Consider the following 16,026-nt stretch of genomic DNA (forward strand, 5'->3'; position numbering starts at 1 on the left):
AACCATCGTGGAAAACTACTTGAAGTACTAGGAAACCAAAAAGCCATTATTTGAAACAGTTTTGGAAATTTTTTGATGCAATACTCCAAGAAAAGCCATATGTTTGGTTCTGTATAAGAAGTCCTAGGCATGCTAAAATGTATCCTGTTTCACCAGAGTTCTTTCATGTTACTCAAATGGGGCAATGTCTCTATCATGCTTATAAAAAAGTCTGGCTTGGTTTATAAAGCAAAGAAAAAACTGCATTCTGTTAAAGTGGATGTTTAAAGTGACATGAAACTGTGAAATAAGATGCTTGAATCTGTATATTATCTCCTCATGTCTAAAATAAGTGGATACTGTAACTGCTGCATCTTTGCTATTCTCCTGTCTATTTCTAGGTACAAGAGTTGCAGTCACAACTACTGACAGAAAAAGATTCTTGCCATTTGATTAGCCAGGAGGCTCAGCAGCATTTAAGTGACATCCAAGAGTTGTCCAGACAGAAGGCATTGGAAATTTCACACCTCCAGAAAATGATGGAAGCAGAAAGAAAACTTCGAGAAGAGAGAGAACATCAAAACATGGAGTTGCAGAATCAGAAAGAAGAGATGGAGCACAGAAACACAGAGCTGCATAGTATGCTGCAAAGTCAATGGGAGGAAGAACAGCATCTGAACAGAGAGCTGAAAAGCAAGCAGGAAGAAATTGAGCACCAACGTGCCACAGTTCAGGCCCTGGAAAGGGAGCAGAGCCAGTGGGAGGAGGCAAAGCGCCAGAATTCAGAGCAGCATTCTGCACTCCAGAGGCAGTGGGAGGAGGCAAAATGTCAAAATAAGCAACTGCAAAATCAGAACATAGAACTGCGGCACCAAAAAGAGGAGGTAGAACGTCAGAATGCACAGCTGAAGGCTGTGCTCCAGAGACAGCAGGAGGAAGCGGAACATGAGAGTGTGGTGCATCAGAACCGTTGGGAGGAGGCAGAACGACGTTATTTAGAGTTGCAGAGTTGGAAAGAGAAAGTTGAACATCAGAATTCAGATTTGCAGGCCCTTCTCCATACCCAGCAAGAGGAGTTGCAATGTCGGACCATGGAGCTGCAGGCAAAGCAGGAAGAGATGGAACAGCAGAGCACTGCTCTACAGAAGATGAAGAGAGAACAGACTCAGTTGGAGGAAGTTGAACGTCAGAATTCAGATCTTAAAGTAGCATTGCATGCTTTGGAGCAGAAACGCACCAGGTGAGCACAACTCTCATAATTTGTGGGTGGACTAATAGTCTCACATATAGCTATCTCACCTCTGCAGACCCGATGTCTAAACACTTATGTATGTATACATAATTTTTTAGAAACTGCACTTTTGAAAGCTTCTCTTGGAGAAATCCTGGGCATCAATTGCCTGATTTGGAACTTTTAGCAAAGAGGGGTCCTCCGTGCATCTTCTCACACCGCCCTGCCAGCCCTGAGCTGCTTTGCGAAGCTGGCATCTGACCTGAATGATTTTACCTGGTGAATCAGATCCTAGCCTCACAAAGGAGCGGAGGGTTGACAGGGCGGTGTGAGCAAACCCCCCAGAAAAATGCACCCAAGCCCATTGCCCTCAGCCCCCCACCACCACTATGCGCCAGCTCCCCATCCCATTTATGAAGTTTGTAACTGGAATACCTCCTTTTCACTTAAATTCCCCTTTTTGTGCAATTACATAGAAATTATATATACAAGATACATAGTCTGCACTTGAGATTATCATTTGTTTATTTTTGCATAAGTGTAGTGTCTTGTGGTTGGCACACTGTTTGTTTGCCATAGCCAAGTCTTTCATAAGTGTGTCATGCAAGAGAACCAAGGTGAAAAGCCAAGTCTTGTACTTGCTTGCATAGGGTTTTTGTTTTTGTTTTTCATTCTGTAATAGAAGTCCTGCTTTTTTCTGGTTTCAGTTTGGCTGCATCCTTGGAGCAGAAGGAACTCAGGCTCAAGAGACTGCAAGACAGTGATAGTGCTCACCAGGGTGAAGTCACCAAATTGAATACTGCACTCCAGCAAGCAGAGCAGCTACTTGCTGAGCACAGACGAGAAGAGCAGGAGCTCGCTAGACAGGTATTACCTGGAAAAAACCTCAATACAGGGTGCAATACTGCCTTTTTTCTCTCTGCCCTACTGCCAGCCCCCATCTGCTTCACATGGTGCTTCTGTTATACAGCCCCCCTCCCAAACATGGCGTGTTTTCCATAACACACTGACTTCCAAATATACGTGTGTGTGTGTGTGTGTTTTCACAAGCAAATTATATCCTTATCTCCTTTCTATGCAAATGATATCCAGCTTCTCTTCTTTGTTTGGTTGATTATTCACCCGGTGCTAACTTCTTTTCATTCGAATCCACCATTCCAATATCATTGTATCTGCCTTCCCCCAGATACAATCCCTCAGGGAAATTGTGCTAGAGAAGGAGGCTGCCTTGGTAGCTCATAAGGAGCAGTTCGCCCGGAACCTGGAAGAGTCCCGTGCTAGTGAGCAATCTTTGAAGGACTCCATGAAAATGCTGGAAGGTGAAGTATCTCAGCTACGCCTGAGCCTGTCCAGCACAGAGAGTCGGGCATTGGCATTGGCATCGGAATGTCAGCGTGCTTGTTCTGCCCGTTGGGAGGCACAGTCTCACTTGACTAAGCTCCACTCGGTTCTGCAGTACATGCTGTGCAAAAGTCCCGAGGCAAAGCTGGAGCATGGAGGGAGAGGAGACAAAGCTATTCGAAGCTCATTGTTCAGTGCAAGAGGTGAGTCTAATAAGTGGACTAGTATTATGTCCTTTGCAGGTAAATTGTTGAATATGTGACAGAGTCAGAACTCTGCAATAGGGGAAGATACATTTTTGTGTGTGCTTTGGTTCTTATTACTTATTTTCTAATATGATGTCTTGAAAAGGCACACCTTTCACGTTGATTCAACTTCAAATGGATTTGCTAAGGAGTGGCAAAATGACCTAATATTGCCATCTTTGCCTAAAGCTAAGGACCCTTGTTCTTACGGGACTGCCTCTCCTGGTATGGTATGCCCCACGGAGGACCTTAAGGTCCACAAATAACAAGATTCTGGAGATTCCGAGCCATAAGATGGTTAGATTGGTCTCGACTAGGGCCAGGGCCTTTTCAGTCCTGGCCCCAACTTGGTGGAACGCTCTTTCACAGGAGACCAGTGCCCTGCGGGATTTGTCATCTTTCCGCAGAGCCTGCAAGACAGAGCTGTTCCACCTGGCCTTTGGGTTGGATTCAGTCTGACCCCTGTGTTTTCCTCCCTCATGGTTTTGATTTATGGACTACTTAAAATGAGGCTGCATTTTAAATTTTAATATTGTATTTTAATCTGTATTTTAATTAATTGTTTTCTTTTATGTCTTATTGTAATTTTATTGGTGTTAGCCACCCTGAGCCCAGTTTTGACTGGGGAGGGCAGGGTATAAATAAAAATTTATTATTATTATAATGAGTGACACCTTGCTCCTTTCAATAGCAGTGGTATAAATTGCTTATTTAAGCAGCCCCTACCAACATGTGGCACATGTGAAGCCATTAGCTGTCTCAGGTATACAGGATGGAATTGATCTTTCCTGAGATTAGTTGGGTTAGCTCAGAGGAAAGAACAGGCTGTTGTTGGAGGCAGAGCTGACTGATAGCACCAAAAGTCTTGAGGCCACTTCCTTGTAGGGATGGTACAAGGTTTTGTGTAGAAGGAAAACTCAACCGTGCCAAACAGTTAAGACCCATCAAATAGCAGAGTAGTGTCAACTGTGTCCTGAGAGTTGAATCGGACACAGAAGATTGGGGTGGTGGGGACTGGCCAAGGTGTGTAGATTAGATGGGATAGGAACACTATCATTTTTCTGTGGAATATTGCTGAAAATAAGTCATAATGACAAGTCTTGGGCCTAGCTACAAATTGCACTGATTCCTTGGATTCTTGTTTGTGTGACAGCACTGACATCTTGTGGACTGTGTAGATAATGCACTGGGTATGATGGTTACCCTGTGAGGTCAGACTTTTCAAGAGCTATGAAGCTGTTGCTTTGTGGGTACTTCCACATGGGACCCCTCTGCTGATATCTTTCCCTTCTCATTCCACTTTTGTCAGAATACAGGGTAGCGTGGCACCATCCCCACTTTTCCCAATTTTTTGTTTTTGCACCTATGCTATTCCACATCAGTAGGTGGTGCATATCTGAAAGTGCTCATCTTGTTCTTGGTTATTCTTGCCCACTATTACACCTCACTGAGCATGCATAGAAAGTATGAAGCAGGGCCTGATTTTTGTAATTGTCCAGCCACAGGAAATGTTTGACATACAGTTGTACATACATTTCGTAGTACATCCCTCTTGCTGCACCCGCAGAGTTGGTTTTTAAAAAAATAATAACTGGATGGGACTTGCACCTTGTCAACAAGCTCAGCTTATGCACAGCAGGATTGCCATCTCTTTCTCCTTCCTTTCAAAGTAAAAGCAACAGATGTGGCTGATCTGGAAATAAAATGGCTCAGATGTGCCAAACTGGAACCAGGGAGAAGTGGTTATAGAGCTCACCTCAATAAATGCCATATGATGTGTCAGAAACTACATTCAAAATGGAATAGCTTTTCTCTGAAACAGCCGCATCTTGAGAGTTTTCGCATTTATATTGGACTTAACAGTAATACTTAGATTCTTCCAAGTTAGGGAGAAACTGCTTTAACAAGGGTGGCAGGGTAGGGGGCAGATGGACTGGAATTCATACAATTCAAGCACAAGGTCATGTGGATCCCTCCACACCAGAAGTGTGCCCAGGGACACTACAAATGTGCAGTAAATAGGAATCCTTTGTGTCTTTTTGCTATATTTTTCTTGGAATATGCAATGTCATACATTATTGGTATTACATCATGCATCTCTTCCATCTTCCCACCCTTATCTTGCACTGAAGAGTTCTTGCATTACAAGAAAAAGAGAACAGTAGCAGCAGCTCAATATCTCTTGCAACATCTAGTTCTGCCTTCAATGAAAAATAATCCAATGATTTTCTATATCTTGCCTAACATCCCTTCAGCTAGACGCTGTTACAGAGGAGGTTTATTTCTTCAGAACAGGATAATGGAACGGGACTGTCTTTATCTCAGCTGAAGGACCTTTCTGCTGAGCTTACAGTGGAGAGAGTGGCAGAAGCTATTCAGGACCTGCGGCAAGAACTCTGGCAGACTCGCCTAGAACGGGTAATTGTTTTGCTTTCATTTTTTAATAAATCATACAGTATCACTGTCTTTCCTTGGCATCCAAGTTTAAAGGGATATAGTAAACTTTTGAAGCACAAATACATTTCCCATGAATTAAAAGAAAAATAAAAAGCACTTAGTTTCATCCTTACTATTAATCCTCCATGTGGTGCCTCGTATACATTAAGTCAGCCTTGGTCTTCCTGGTGCTCTCCAGATGTTTTGGCTACAACTCCCATCAGTCTCAGCCAGTTTATGATTGTCATCCAAAACACATGGAGAATACTAGGTTACCCAAGGTTGCATTAAGCACTATAGTAATAATTATCAGGATGTACCATTGTATTGAATTTACTTCTTCGCTTGTTGTGTTTAGCAAATGAATCTCCAGCTTGCTTAATATAATAATATATGCCATATCTGTTCTCTGTCATACTAATGGTTTTATGTGGCTCACTAGGAATGGAGATAAATATATGCCTTAAAAATATTATAGTTGGTTCTGTCTATCTGAATTTTCTGCTGCTGCTAAAAAATTCTGAGCTTAGCAAAAGTTGCCCTGTGATTCAGCTAACTGAGGTAAACTTAGCTTTTTCTTAGTACAACTAGTTAACAGCTGGATATGCAGAAACTCAGAATGCATTTTCCTATTGTATTGACAAAACTGTGTTCAACAAAGACTGATTACTCTGTCTTCTAAAGCAACTAATGCAACTACCTAGGCCTCAACGTATTGGGGTTTTGCTGTAGTGCCATTTGCTGTGGAGAGAAGATGATTTTAGAAACATAGGAAGCTGTCATATGCGGAGTCAGACCATAGGTTTAGTCAGCTCAGTATTGTCTATTGACTATCAGGAGCTCTCCAGTGTTTCAGATGAATAAAATTTCAAGCCCTACACAACTTCTTACTGCTGACTTGGTCCTAAGACGCTCCTGGGGGCCAAACTATATGATACACAGAGTTTTACGTAACATTACCTTAATGCTTTTTATGCCTATTTTTTAAAAGAAAAGTAGTTTCTAGAGCCTGTAGCCTAGAGTAGAAATTTGGTGGGTAGGAAGGTGGAACAGTGTTTTTCTTAGTAGGCAATTTTCATCTCAAAATTTCTTCTCACAGGAGAAAAAGATTTGGGAACCTCTACCTTTTCCTGCAAGAGGAAAAGTGGTTCAAATAGGGCAATTTTTGAGATAAAAACTAGTTGGCAAGGAAAAGGTTTACAGTGTGATTTATACAGAACTCTGTGTGATGTGTAGTTTACCCTGAAAAGAGGGGTTTGTTTGTTCATAGCCTTTGGGGCCCCCTGGTCTTTCTCCTTATTTTACTGTGCTCTTTATTGGACATGTGTAGCATACATTGTACCCCTTGCTTTTCTTGCAGGATGAGATGAGAAAGAATTCAGAAAAACTGAAGCAAGACCTCAGTGAAAAGGAAGCAGAAAGAGACCGCGTCAGTGCCAAAGCTGAAGAGCTTCAAAAGTGGCTAGATCAAAGCCAAGAAGGTATAGACTCCTCATTTTCACTATAGTGCCTCAGAAGTGTCATAGATCTCCCAGAAGTAGAGCTGTCTGCTCAAAAAGCGGAAGCTGGGGGAAATCCACAATATGAAAAATATTAGATGTCAATAAAACGTGCTGTGTCATGTATAGCAGGGGTTGGAGACAAAAGATGCCCTTTTTATGCAGATTGCTTTGGGTGTATTATAAGAAGGAATAAAGGGAGGTATCCAGCAGCTGCGGGACATTAAGTTATGCAAACCAGACATCTACAGTGTTTGTTTTAGAGAAACGGTTCCAAAATATAGCTTCCCTTGCAGGGGGCGGGGTCACTGTTCAAAATAGCTGCAGCTTGTAATGTTTTTTTTTTGTCTAGTTATGCCACTTCTATCCCACACTTCATTGCCAAGTGCTTTCAGGGTGTACTGTGTTTTTCCGAAAATAAGACACCACCTTATATTTATTTTTCCTCCAAAAAACACACTATGGCTTATTTTCAGGGGATGTCTTATTTTTTCCTCCTCCTCCTGCCGCGGCCGGCATCGCTGCTGTGCCTATCACTATGTCTTATTTTTGGGGTATGGCTTATATTCCTTGAATGCTTAAAAATCTTGCTACGTCTTATTGTATGGCTACGCCTTATTTTCGGAGAAACAGGGTAATACATAGTAAAAAGCAGATGCACACAATAAAATTGAACCAATAAAACATTATGCAGCATTAAAAGTATTCAAGTATGCTCACTTTAATCTATTCATTGTCATATAAATAAGAATATGTAAGTCTCAAAATATTGACCTCTATCTTCACCAAAAGTCTGGAGGAAGAGGTAGATCTTTCACTGGTGCCAAAAACAAAAAAAAATTACTTTTCTTCTTACATTCTCCATTTCAGAAAAAAATGTGAAAGAAGGCAGACGAGGCTCCCTAGAGTCTGCCTTGAAGGCAGAGGTCATTGCTTTCAAAGAAGAGAATGTGACTTTGCATGGGAAGGTGATTGCTTTGGAGAAGACTCTTGAGAGTACAGAGAAGCAAAGAAAAGATGTAATGGTAAGGCTAGCAGGTGGTCTGCAGAGGTCCAGTTATGAAATTAGACAGGCTCATGAATATCTGATGGGGAATGTTACTATTCTTGATGTGAGACAGCATCTATTAGGGATTTACTTTCCTTCTCTTACAGCTTTTGCAGAACCATGCCCATTGAACCTACAACATCCTCTACTTTTTGATAATGCTATACTTATCTCCCACAGCCTGTTTAATGCTTCCAGCTAATTCTTTTGCATTTAACTGCAGGGACTGAACAGTTTTTGATAAACAACTATCACTAACACAAATGAAGAATACCCAGAAGAAAAAATAATAAAATTCAGTGAAGTGTCATAGTACTGTAGTCTTCTATTATTCAGAGTCTGATTTTTAATTAGTGTCTTATGATTAATCAAATAGTTTGCTCCTTGTGTTATTCTGTTATGGCTTAAAGATTCTCTCAATCTGGAAGAAATATTGCATGCCCTCTTGTGAACATTTCAGAAAGTTATTCTCAAATAACTTGTCTATTATGTGAAGTGATGCCACTTCAGCCGACATTTGGTTAAAAAGAGAGGTAATCAGTTCGGTTTTTATGTAAAGCTTATGTTGAAAACCATCCTATTTCCTGTTAATATATATAGTTAACAATAAAAAAAAACCAGGGTGGTTCAGCTAACATCATGGCCAGCTTAGCACTCTACATAAAGAGAGCAAAGAGTTGCAGTTTGCTTCTGCATTTTGAATAATTATATTTCTGTTTCAGAATGAACGAGACATGCTACAAATGGCCAAGGAAAAGCTGACATGGGAGCTGGATCTTCTTCGGGAATCTGTCACAGCCTCTGAAATTCGAGCAAATGCCATGGAGAAGATGAATCAGTCCCTAGAACAAGAGCTTCAGTCAACTCTCTCCACTCTCAGAATTAAACAGGAGGAAGCAGAGACTCAACAAAAGAGATTTATGACTTTGCAGCAAGATGCAGAAGTGCAAAAAGGTTTGCAAGAAAATCTGGATTGCCTAACTGTTACTCTAGGAAAAAGAGATGAAGAAATAAAATCCGTGCTGCAACAAAACAGAGAACTGGAGAGGCACAGAGACGTGCAAAAATCTGCTGTGGAACATCTCACTAAAGATCTAAAAAAGAGAGAGCAAGAAATTGAATCTCAAAACAAACAGATTGAAGACTTGGGAAAGCAGAATAAAACACAGGAGGCTGCTCTAGAGAGACTGAATATAGATCTAGAAGAGACACTCCAGAATGTGAAATCTCAACAGGACAAGATCCAAATACTAGAAGACCTGTTACAAAACCAAAGGACTATAATGGAAAGCCTGAATTTGAATCTGGAGCAAAAAGACAAAGAAATGAAAATCATGGAAGAAAAAATCCGCATTGCTGAAGAGAATGATTCAGCACAAATTGGTGCTCTGCTGAAAGAGTTGGGTGACTTGAAAATAAGTTTGAGTGAAAAAGATTGGGAACTCGCATCTCAAAAGCAGCTACTTCAAGAACGGGAAGAACAGGGGGGGAAGCGGGAAAAGTCTCTTCACACAAGCCTAGAACACATGAAGGCCATTCTCAGGAACAAAGAAAGGGAGGTAGAATCCCAGAGGGGACAGATAACAAGATTCCAGCAGTGCGAGGCTCAGTGTGAGAACCATCTCCATGAACTGCAAGAGAAAGTAAAACAGATGACATTCATGTTGACCCAGAAAGATCAAGAGCTTGAGTCACAAAAACAGCAGATAAAAGAGCTGGAAAGAGAAATGGAAACAGAATTAAAGGCTCTTCGTGAACTTTTGGGTAAGACGGAGGCATTCTTGAAGGAAAAGAACACTGAGTTGGTGTTTCAAATGAAACATGAAGAAGAACTGAAAAGGCAGTTAGGAGTTCTGCTTGGAGATGTCCAGCACAGTGCAGCAGTATTAAAGGAGAGAGATGGTAGTGCAGAGTTTCAGAAAGAGCAAATGCAGCAGCTGAAGAAAGAAGAGCTGCAAGAAACAACTATTGATATGTTGGAGCAACTCAGGGTATTGCTAAAGGAGAGAATGCAAGAAATTGAGTCCCTGAAAGAGCAGCAAGAAGAACACAAGGAGGAGAAAGAAAGGCTTGTGAGAGAAATGCAGACAAATCTTGAATTAGCAGAGCATGCTCAGAGAAATGGTGAGAAGCAGCTGGAGTCCTTCAAGGAAGAAAATTGCCAGCTTAAGCAACAAGCACAAAAAGCAGTAGCACATACTAAATCTCTATTGGAGAAACTAGAGTTGAACAGATCTTCTCTTCAAGACAAAGACAAGGAGATAGAATCTTTACAAAGGTACATAAAGGAACTCTTGAGGCAGAAAGAGTTGGAACAGAAAAGTATAGTAAGCCTAAAGCAGGAGCTAGATAAAACGAAGCAATTAATGTCAGAAATGGAAGATGAGCTTCACAAGCAGGCTGAGCAAATTAGCACATACCAGGTTAAAGTAGAAGTCACTCTTGCAGAATTACAGGTATGCCAGAATCGGGCAACTCACCTGGAGGAAGTAATTAAACAGAAAGAACAATGTGAGAGAGACCACCAAAAGCTTCAGCACCAACACAAGCAGTTGAAAGGGGATGAAAAAGAAGACTTGTTAGAAGAAGGACAGAAAGAAAGGGAGAAAGAGAGAACTCAAAATGAGAGAGTGCAAAGGCTAATGAAAGATGAGATGAAGGAACATCTTGAGAACATACAGCATCTTCAACATGCACTGAAGAAAAAAGATGAGGAAGCTGAGTGGCAGAGAGAGAATGTGAAGCAGCTGGAAGAGAGAGTCAGAGTTAAAGAGAAGGAATTGTTAACCTGCAGTGAACAGCTGAAGGAAATTGTTTCTGCTCTGAAATCGGAAGAGAAGGGAGACTGCAATTTACAGAGCTATATCCAAAAAATTCTTATGTGGAAGGAAGAGGAGGCAGCCAAGAACAAGTCTCTTCAGGAAAAGGACCAACAGTTGCAATGGCAAAATGAAAAAATTCAACACTTGGAAGATGAGAAAAGAGTAAAGAGACAGGAATTTGATCGTCTGGCCGCTATTCTGAAACAGACAGAAAGTGAAGAGATAGAATGGAGAGAGAGAGCACAGAAGCTGGGTTTGTCCCTGGCCCAGAGTGAAGAGGCCTTGAGAGTCCTGAGAGAAGAAATGGCTATTGTACAGAGCATGGTTTCAGAAAGGGATAAGGACAGGCTTCATCTTCAAGTAAGGATTTTAGTGGTGCTATTTAAAAACCCTGCAAGTTGATCTGTTATAACAAAGGGGATTAGACAAATTCACAGAGCATAAGGCTGTGAATGACTACAGGAATGATGGCTATGTTCTAGCTCAGGCATCCCCAAACTGCGGCCCTCCAGATGTTTTTGCCTACAACTCCCATGATCCCTAGCTAACAGGACCAGTGGTCGGGGAAGATGGGAATTGTAGTCCAAAACATCTGGAGGGCCGAAGTTTGGGGATGCCTGTTCTAGCTCCACTAATGGAGGCAGCACGTCCCTGAATAGCAGGAAATCACAAGTAGAGAGGGTATGGATGCACTTGTGTCCTGTTTGTGAACTTCCCACAGACATCTGTTTGGCTGCTATGACAGCAGAATGCTGGACTAGATGAACCTTGGGCCTTATTCAGCAAGGCTCTTCTTACGTTCAGCACACTCTCTAAAAATAAAGTAAGATTATATGTCGTGGTAAGATTGTATCTGTCCTTCAGTTCATTTTGTACTTTGTGGTAGGAAACTGTCTTAGCTAGATAGCATTATAAAAATGGGATTTTAGTGAGGTACCTCTGTGTTGCTCTCCAGATTTTCTGGACTCCCATCAGCCCTAGTTATTATGCCTGGTGGCCAGGGGTGATGGGAGTTGTAGTCCAGCAACAATAGGTGGGCACCACCTTGGTTACCCCTGCTCTGGGGTGTAATTAGCAGGACACGAGTAACTCATAAGATGAAGTAGGAGATAGAAAGAACCCAAGTAGCTGTGGGTTGAACCCTGACAGACACACCCTCATTTAGATACAGTTCACTTGTGCATAACACTCTAGGGACACAGTAATAACATGTTTTAAAAGTCTGTGTAACTACTTGGGTACTTAGGTAAGTGAGTAATATGGTTTGTTCCACAGGAGCAGTTAGATACAGCTTTCAGAGCTCTGGAGGAAGAGAAACTAGTTACTAAAGCTCTGGCAGGAGATGCAAGTCTGCTACCCAGAGAAAATGATATGCCAGAAATAAGGCAAAAGGAGGCTGGAAAGGTAAGATAACGGAACAGGTGGGAAGGATACCAAAATTGAGAAGAACACTTGAATTCTGATGTTGATTGTTGAGTTTCCCAATTTATGGCACGTGTCTAGTTTAAGGGGCTAATTTCCAGTAACAACAGTGCTGAGCATAGCTGCCAAGTTATCCCTTTTTTAAAGGGATTTTCCCTTATGCTGAATAGACTTCCTCGTGAGAAAAGGGAAAACTTGGCAGCTATGGTGCTGAGACAAGGAGGTTCTTTCCAAGAGAAGGAAAAAACTGTGTCATATTCGTGGAGTAAAGTGTCTGTTCTGCATATATATCAACTCCAGTATCTTTTATGGTCCCTTCTTTACCCCACCCTGTTTTCTTCATCATGCAGGCTATGAGAAAAGAGGGAGAGCTGACATGGATAGCTGAAAGGAGACTCTTATGCAAACGCCTGCAGCTTCTGCAGCAAGCTGTTGCCAGGCTGGAAAATGATAAACACGGCCTAAAGCAGCACAATATGCAGCTTAGAGGTGCACTAGAGCAGGTGAGGTTACAAAAAGAAGAATCAGGCTTAGTTCATGTGCCTCCTCCCCATTTCCCAGTGAAATTTATGGTAAACCTACCTTATCACTCATTGCCCACCCCTTTAGATACTGCAACAGTGCCTGCTCCTGATTTTTCCAGTGCAGGCTTGTACTGCTTTACTGATTGAATGGGCCAGTGATCTTTTTGTTCTTTTCTCTCATACTTTGTCTTCAGAGATTTGGTGCTTTCCAGAATACCAATGCCCTGTGCAACCTAACCTGCTCAGCTCCAGTGCATTTTCACATCCTTCTTCTGCTTATCCCCCTTTGTCCTGATGATCATTGTCATAATCTCTTTTGTGAATGCCCTTGCCTGCTTCTTCTCTTGTTTTCAGGTAGAACGTGAACGTAGGAGACTGAAAAGAAGTCATGGAGACCTTTCTCTGAGCTCTGGACTCTCCCAGGCTGATTCTGGCACCGAAAAGGTTCCATCTCTAGCAAAGGTCTGAATACTCTAAATACTCTAAAACCCATCAATTATTTTTGTCCTGTAATATCTTTTCTTCTGGATATTAGTATGCTGGTCTCTAAACTCTTTTTCAGTGCTATTCATAAATTGTTGTCTTCAGTTGTCCTTGGATAAATCGGAGGAAAAAAACAAATTTCCTCTTTAGTACTCCCCCCCCCCCCCCATGTTGTAGGCATCTTGAAAATAAGCAAGTGGCTGAATCTTGTCACTTTTCTCTCTCTAGGAAGAAATTCAGGTTCTCCATAAGCAACTGGAAGAGTTACAAAAACAGGTGAGCAGTTCATTTCTATAGCACACTGAGGCTTTCAGAACGGCGTGCCTCTTTCTCTACCTCTTCTTCCGTTTTGCATCTCCACTGTAATGAGCCCCTATAGTAGAGATGGCTAACCTGTAGCATCTGCCCCTACAAACCGTCCTTTAAAAGTACTGTAATAATAATTGGAGCCAACGGAGATTCATTGAAGCATTTTACCATCAGTGGCATCCAGACAAATCTTTTAAGGGAGAGAGGATGTATGCTTCCTCCCCACCTTAATCTGTTGAAATCTTAGTCCCTCCTTTAACATAGCTGTTTATTGCAGATCATGTCACTTTGGTCTTGTTCTTGCATGTTACTGTATATGTATAAAATGTTTACATACATAGCTCACTATGCAAACATTGAAAAGTGTTAGAAATGATTAATAATAATAAACCTGGATATAAAAAATGGGACTGAAGTTGTTCCGTGCTGAGATGCAGAACTGTTGAAAGCAAGATACTCAGAATCAAACCATCTAGTAGTTCCTGATACTATCTTTTTCTTTTTTTTAGGTTTCTGTTCTACAAAAGCAGCTGTCGCTGGAGCGGAAGCAGAAGCAGGATTATGTTGACTGCTGTGCCAAAACAAACCAGGAGCTTTCCTGCCTACACCAAGAGCTTTCTGATTCTTTAGCTGCTGTGGCTAAGGAGCCCGAGGCTGCTGTCCTGGAACTGGAGACTCGCAAGTTGGATGAAACTCTGAACCACAGCTTGGCAGTAGGCTGGGATGGTTTCTTTTCTGGAAAACAACCAATAAACTCAACACCCAAAACAGTCCAGAAGACCTCAAGATAGCATGAAGGAAATGGCAGGAACCAGAAGCTCTGCAGAAGTGCCTCCAACAGAACAATCTTGAAAGACTCTTTCATCAACATGAACTTCAACCCATATTGAACTGCGTATAATCATTAATATGCAGGGGGCTTCACCTCACTCAACTAGGCCTGGACTCCTAGGACCCATGCTGCCAATTTGTATGTTCATTGTTTGGAGTCAATCATGTTAAACAAGCTGTGAAATAACAAGAATAGCTGGTGGGCAGCATATTAAGTAGCTGAAGATATGTATTGCGGAGATTGTGTCATAGAACAGAACACTGAGCTAAGAATGAGAATCAAACAAAAAAGAGAACTGAATTTCTGGTGGGGGAGAGTAGAAGTGAATTGCTGAAATTGAGTCCTGAGGGAGATGGGAGTTCACGAAAAAAAGTTCCAGCCAGATTTTACATAGAAGTCAGGTCAGAACTGAATGTTGGGGAAGGATTCTAACCAAAGCAGCATTATCTGAATTCCTTAATAATTTTATTGGGTAATGAGATTTTTTTCAGAATTGATGTCTTGCCCTCTTCTGAACGCAGCAGCTCATTGTAAAATATCTTTAAAGTTGTTCAGTATTTTTGTACTAAATATTTTCTTAATATTTATATATTCACTTTAACTTTTTTAACTCAAATACCCTTCCACATTAAATGTCTACTTTACTTGATCTCTTCAGTTTCTATCTTGTTTGTTTCTATTTGTTAGGAAGCTGTACTTTCTATGCTGATTTTAGCCCTTAATGTCTGTATAAGGGTGTAAGCTTGTGCTGCTGGACCTGCAGCTGCAAAAAGAAACACACTCACACACCCCTCTGAAATAAGTATACTGTATGCTTGTCTCATACACTCCTTTTTGAGATTTCCCCTCAGATCCTGTCACTGGTTGTTTTTGTAATGCAGTGTCCTTCACAGCTTCATCAGCATGGCAAGAACTCCTAGGTAAGCAGAGTTAAGATTGCAACCTTATTTTATTTGAAACTTCTCTTTTTAAGTTTGCAAATTCCAGTAACTTCCCATGATCCCGATTTTGCTGGCTGGGAGAGCAGAGTTTGGTAGAAAGTTGCTTTTTACCGTCTATTTTTGGGTTACAGAAGCCAGGTACCATATCATCTGAAACATACTCCTGTTTAATCTATAAAATTTTTACTTGCCCTATATCAAATTGATCTCAGGCTAGGGTTCATTTAAGACAAGTATTCCATCAAGAAATAGATAATTTCTCCAATTTATTGTTTTATCTTAAACACAGAGTGGCTAGTTCCTCTAGCACAGGGGTGGGGAACCTTTATTCTGCTGTAGTCTCCTATTTCCTGACTCAGGCAAGAAAGAGAAAAGCAGAACTGGATGTCACCAGCATGTTTAATGAGAGGTGCGGGCTAAGGCTGGTCTGCATGTCCAGCCAAAAACCTCTCCTACAAAATGTTGATTAAATTGATTTCCCAAAGGTCTTTCCAATCCCCCCTTACCATTCGGCAGAATGCAGAATATATACTGTATATATATATATATATACACACACACACACACACACCCCTCGCAAAACCATTGCATACATTCCTCTCTACATGGAAGCAAACCCCTTTCTTTCAATGGATCTTCCATTTTCAGTTAAGTCTCTTTAGGATTGCGGTTCACAACCCAAGTTGGGGTGAGGGGAGAGGAAAAAACCCACGTTGCTACTTTTAAATTCGTTGATGAGGAAAATACGCTGTCCGGTCAGGGCTGCACTAAAAAATCCTAACCGTCTATAAAAAGCGGGACCGCCTGAATTCTTAGGGGGATTGTATGGAATCCCACTCATCTTTACCGTAGCTGCCATAGCAACGGGGGGGGCGGAGCGGCAGAGCCCCCAACCGGAAGCAGGTTGTTTTTCC

At 41.5% G+C, this 16,026-nt stretch overlaps 1 protein-coding gene across 4 annotated transcripts in view; it reads left to right on the forward strand.

Annotated features, from left to right (window-relative positions):
* Positions 1 to 14,820, forward strand: part of CEP250 (centrosomal protein 250) — a 136,735-nt gene extending 121,915 nt beyond the window's left edge. For all 4 annotated transcript variants that reach the window (XM_035122190.3, XM_035122191.3, XM_035122188.3 and 1 more), the window contains 12 exons: positions 381 to 1,219; positions 1,918 to 2,077; positions 2,397 to 2,754; positions 5,087 to 5,214; positions 6,593 to 6,713; positions 7,602 to 7,756; positions 8,502 to 10,961; positions 11,877 to 12,005; positions 12,374 to 12,526; positions 12,902 to 13,009; positions 13,259 to 13,306; positions 13,849 to 14,820. In XM_035122190.3, coding sequence (XP_034978081.3) covers positions 381 to 1,219; positions 1,918 to 2,077; positions 2,397 to 2,754; positions 5,087 to 5,214; positions 6,593 to 6,713; positions 7,602 to 7,756; positions 8,502 to 10,961; positions 11,877 to 12,005; positions 12,374 to 12,526; positions 12,902 to 13,009; positions 13,259 to 13,306; positions 13,849 to 14,130 — 4,941 coding nt within the window. In that variant the 3' untranslated portion in view covers positions 14,131 to 14,820. The remainder of the gene's footprint in view (positions 1 to 380; positions 1,220 to 1,917; positions 2,078 to 2,396; positions 2,755 to 5,086; positions 5,215 to 6,592; positions 6,714 to 7,601; positions 7,757 to 8,501; positions 10,962 to 11,876; positions 12,006 to 12,373; positions 12,527 to 12,901; positions 13,010 to 13,258; positions 13,307 to 13,848) is intronic.
* Positions 14,821 to 16,026: the final 1,206 nt, after the last annotated feature.

Source organism: Zootoca vivipara, chromosome 7, assembly GCF_965207765.1.
Source record: "Zootoca vivipara chromosome 7, rZooViv2.hap1.1, whole genome shotgun sequence".
NCBI lineage: Eukaryota > Metazoa > Chordata > Lepidosauria > Squamata > Lacertidae > Zootoca > Zootoca vivipara.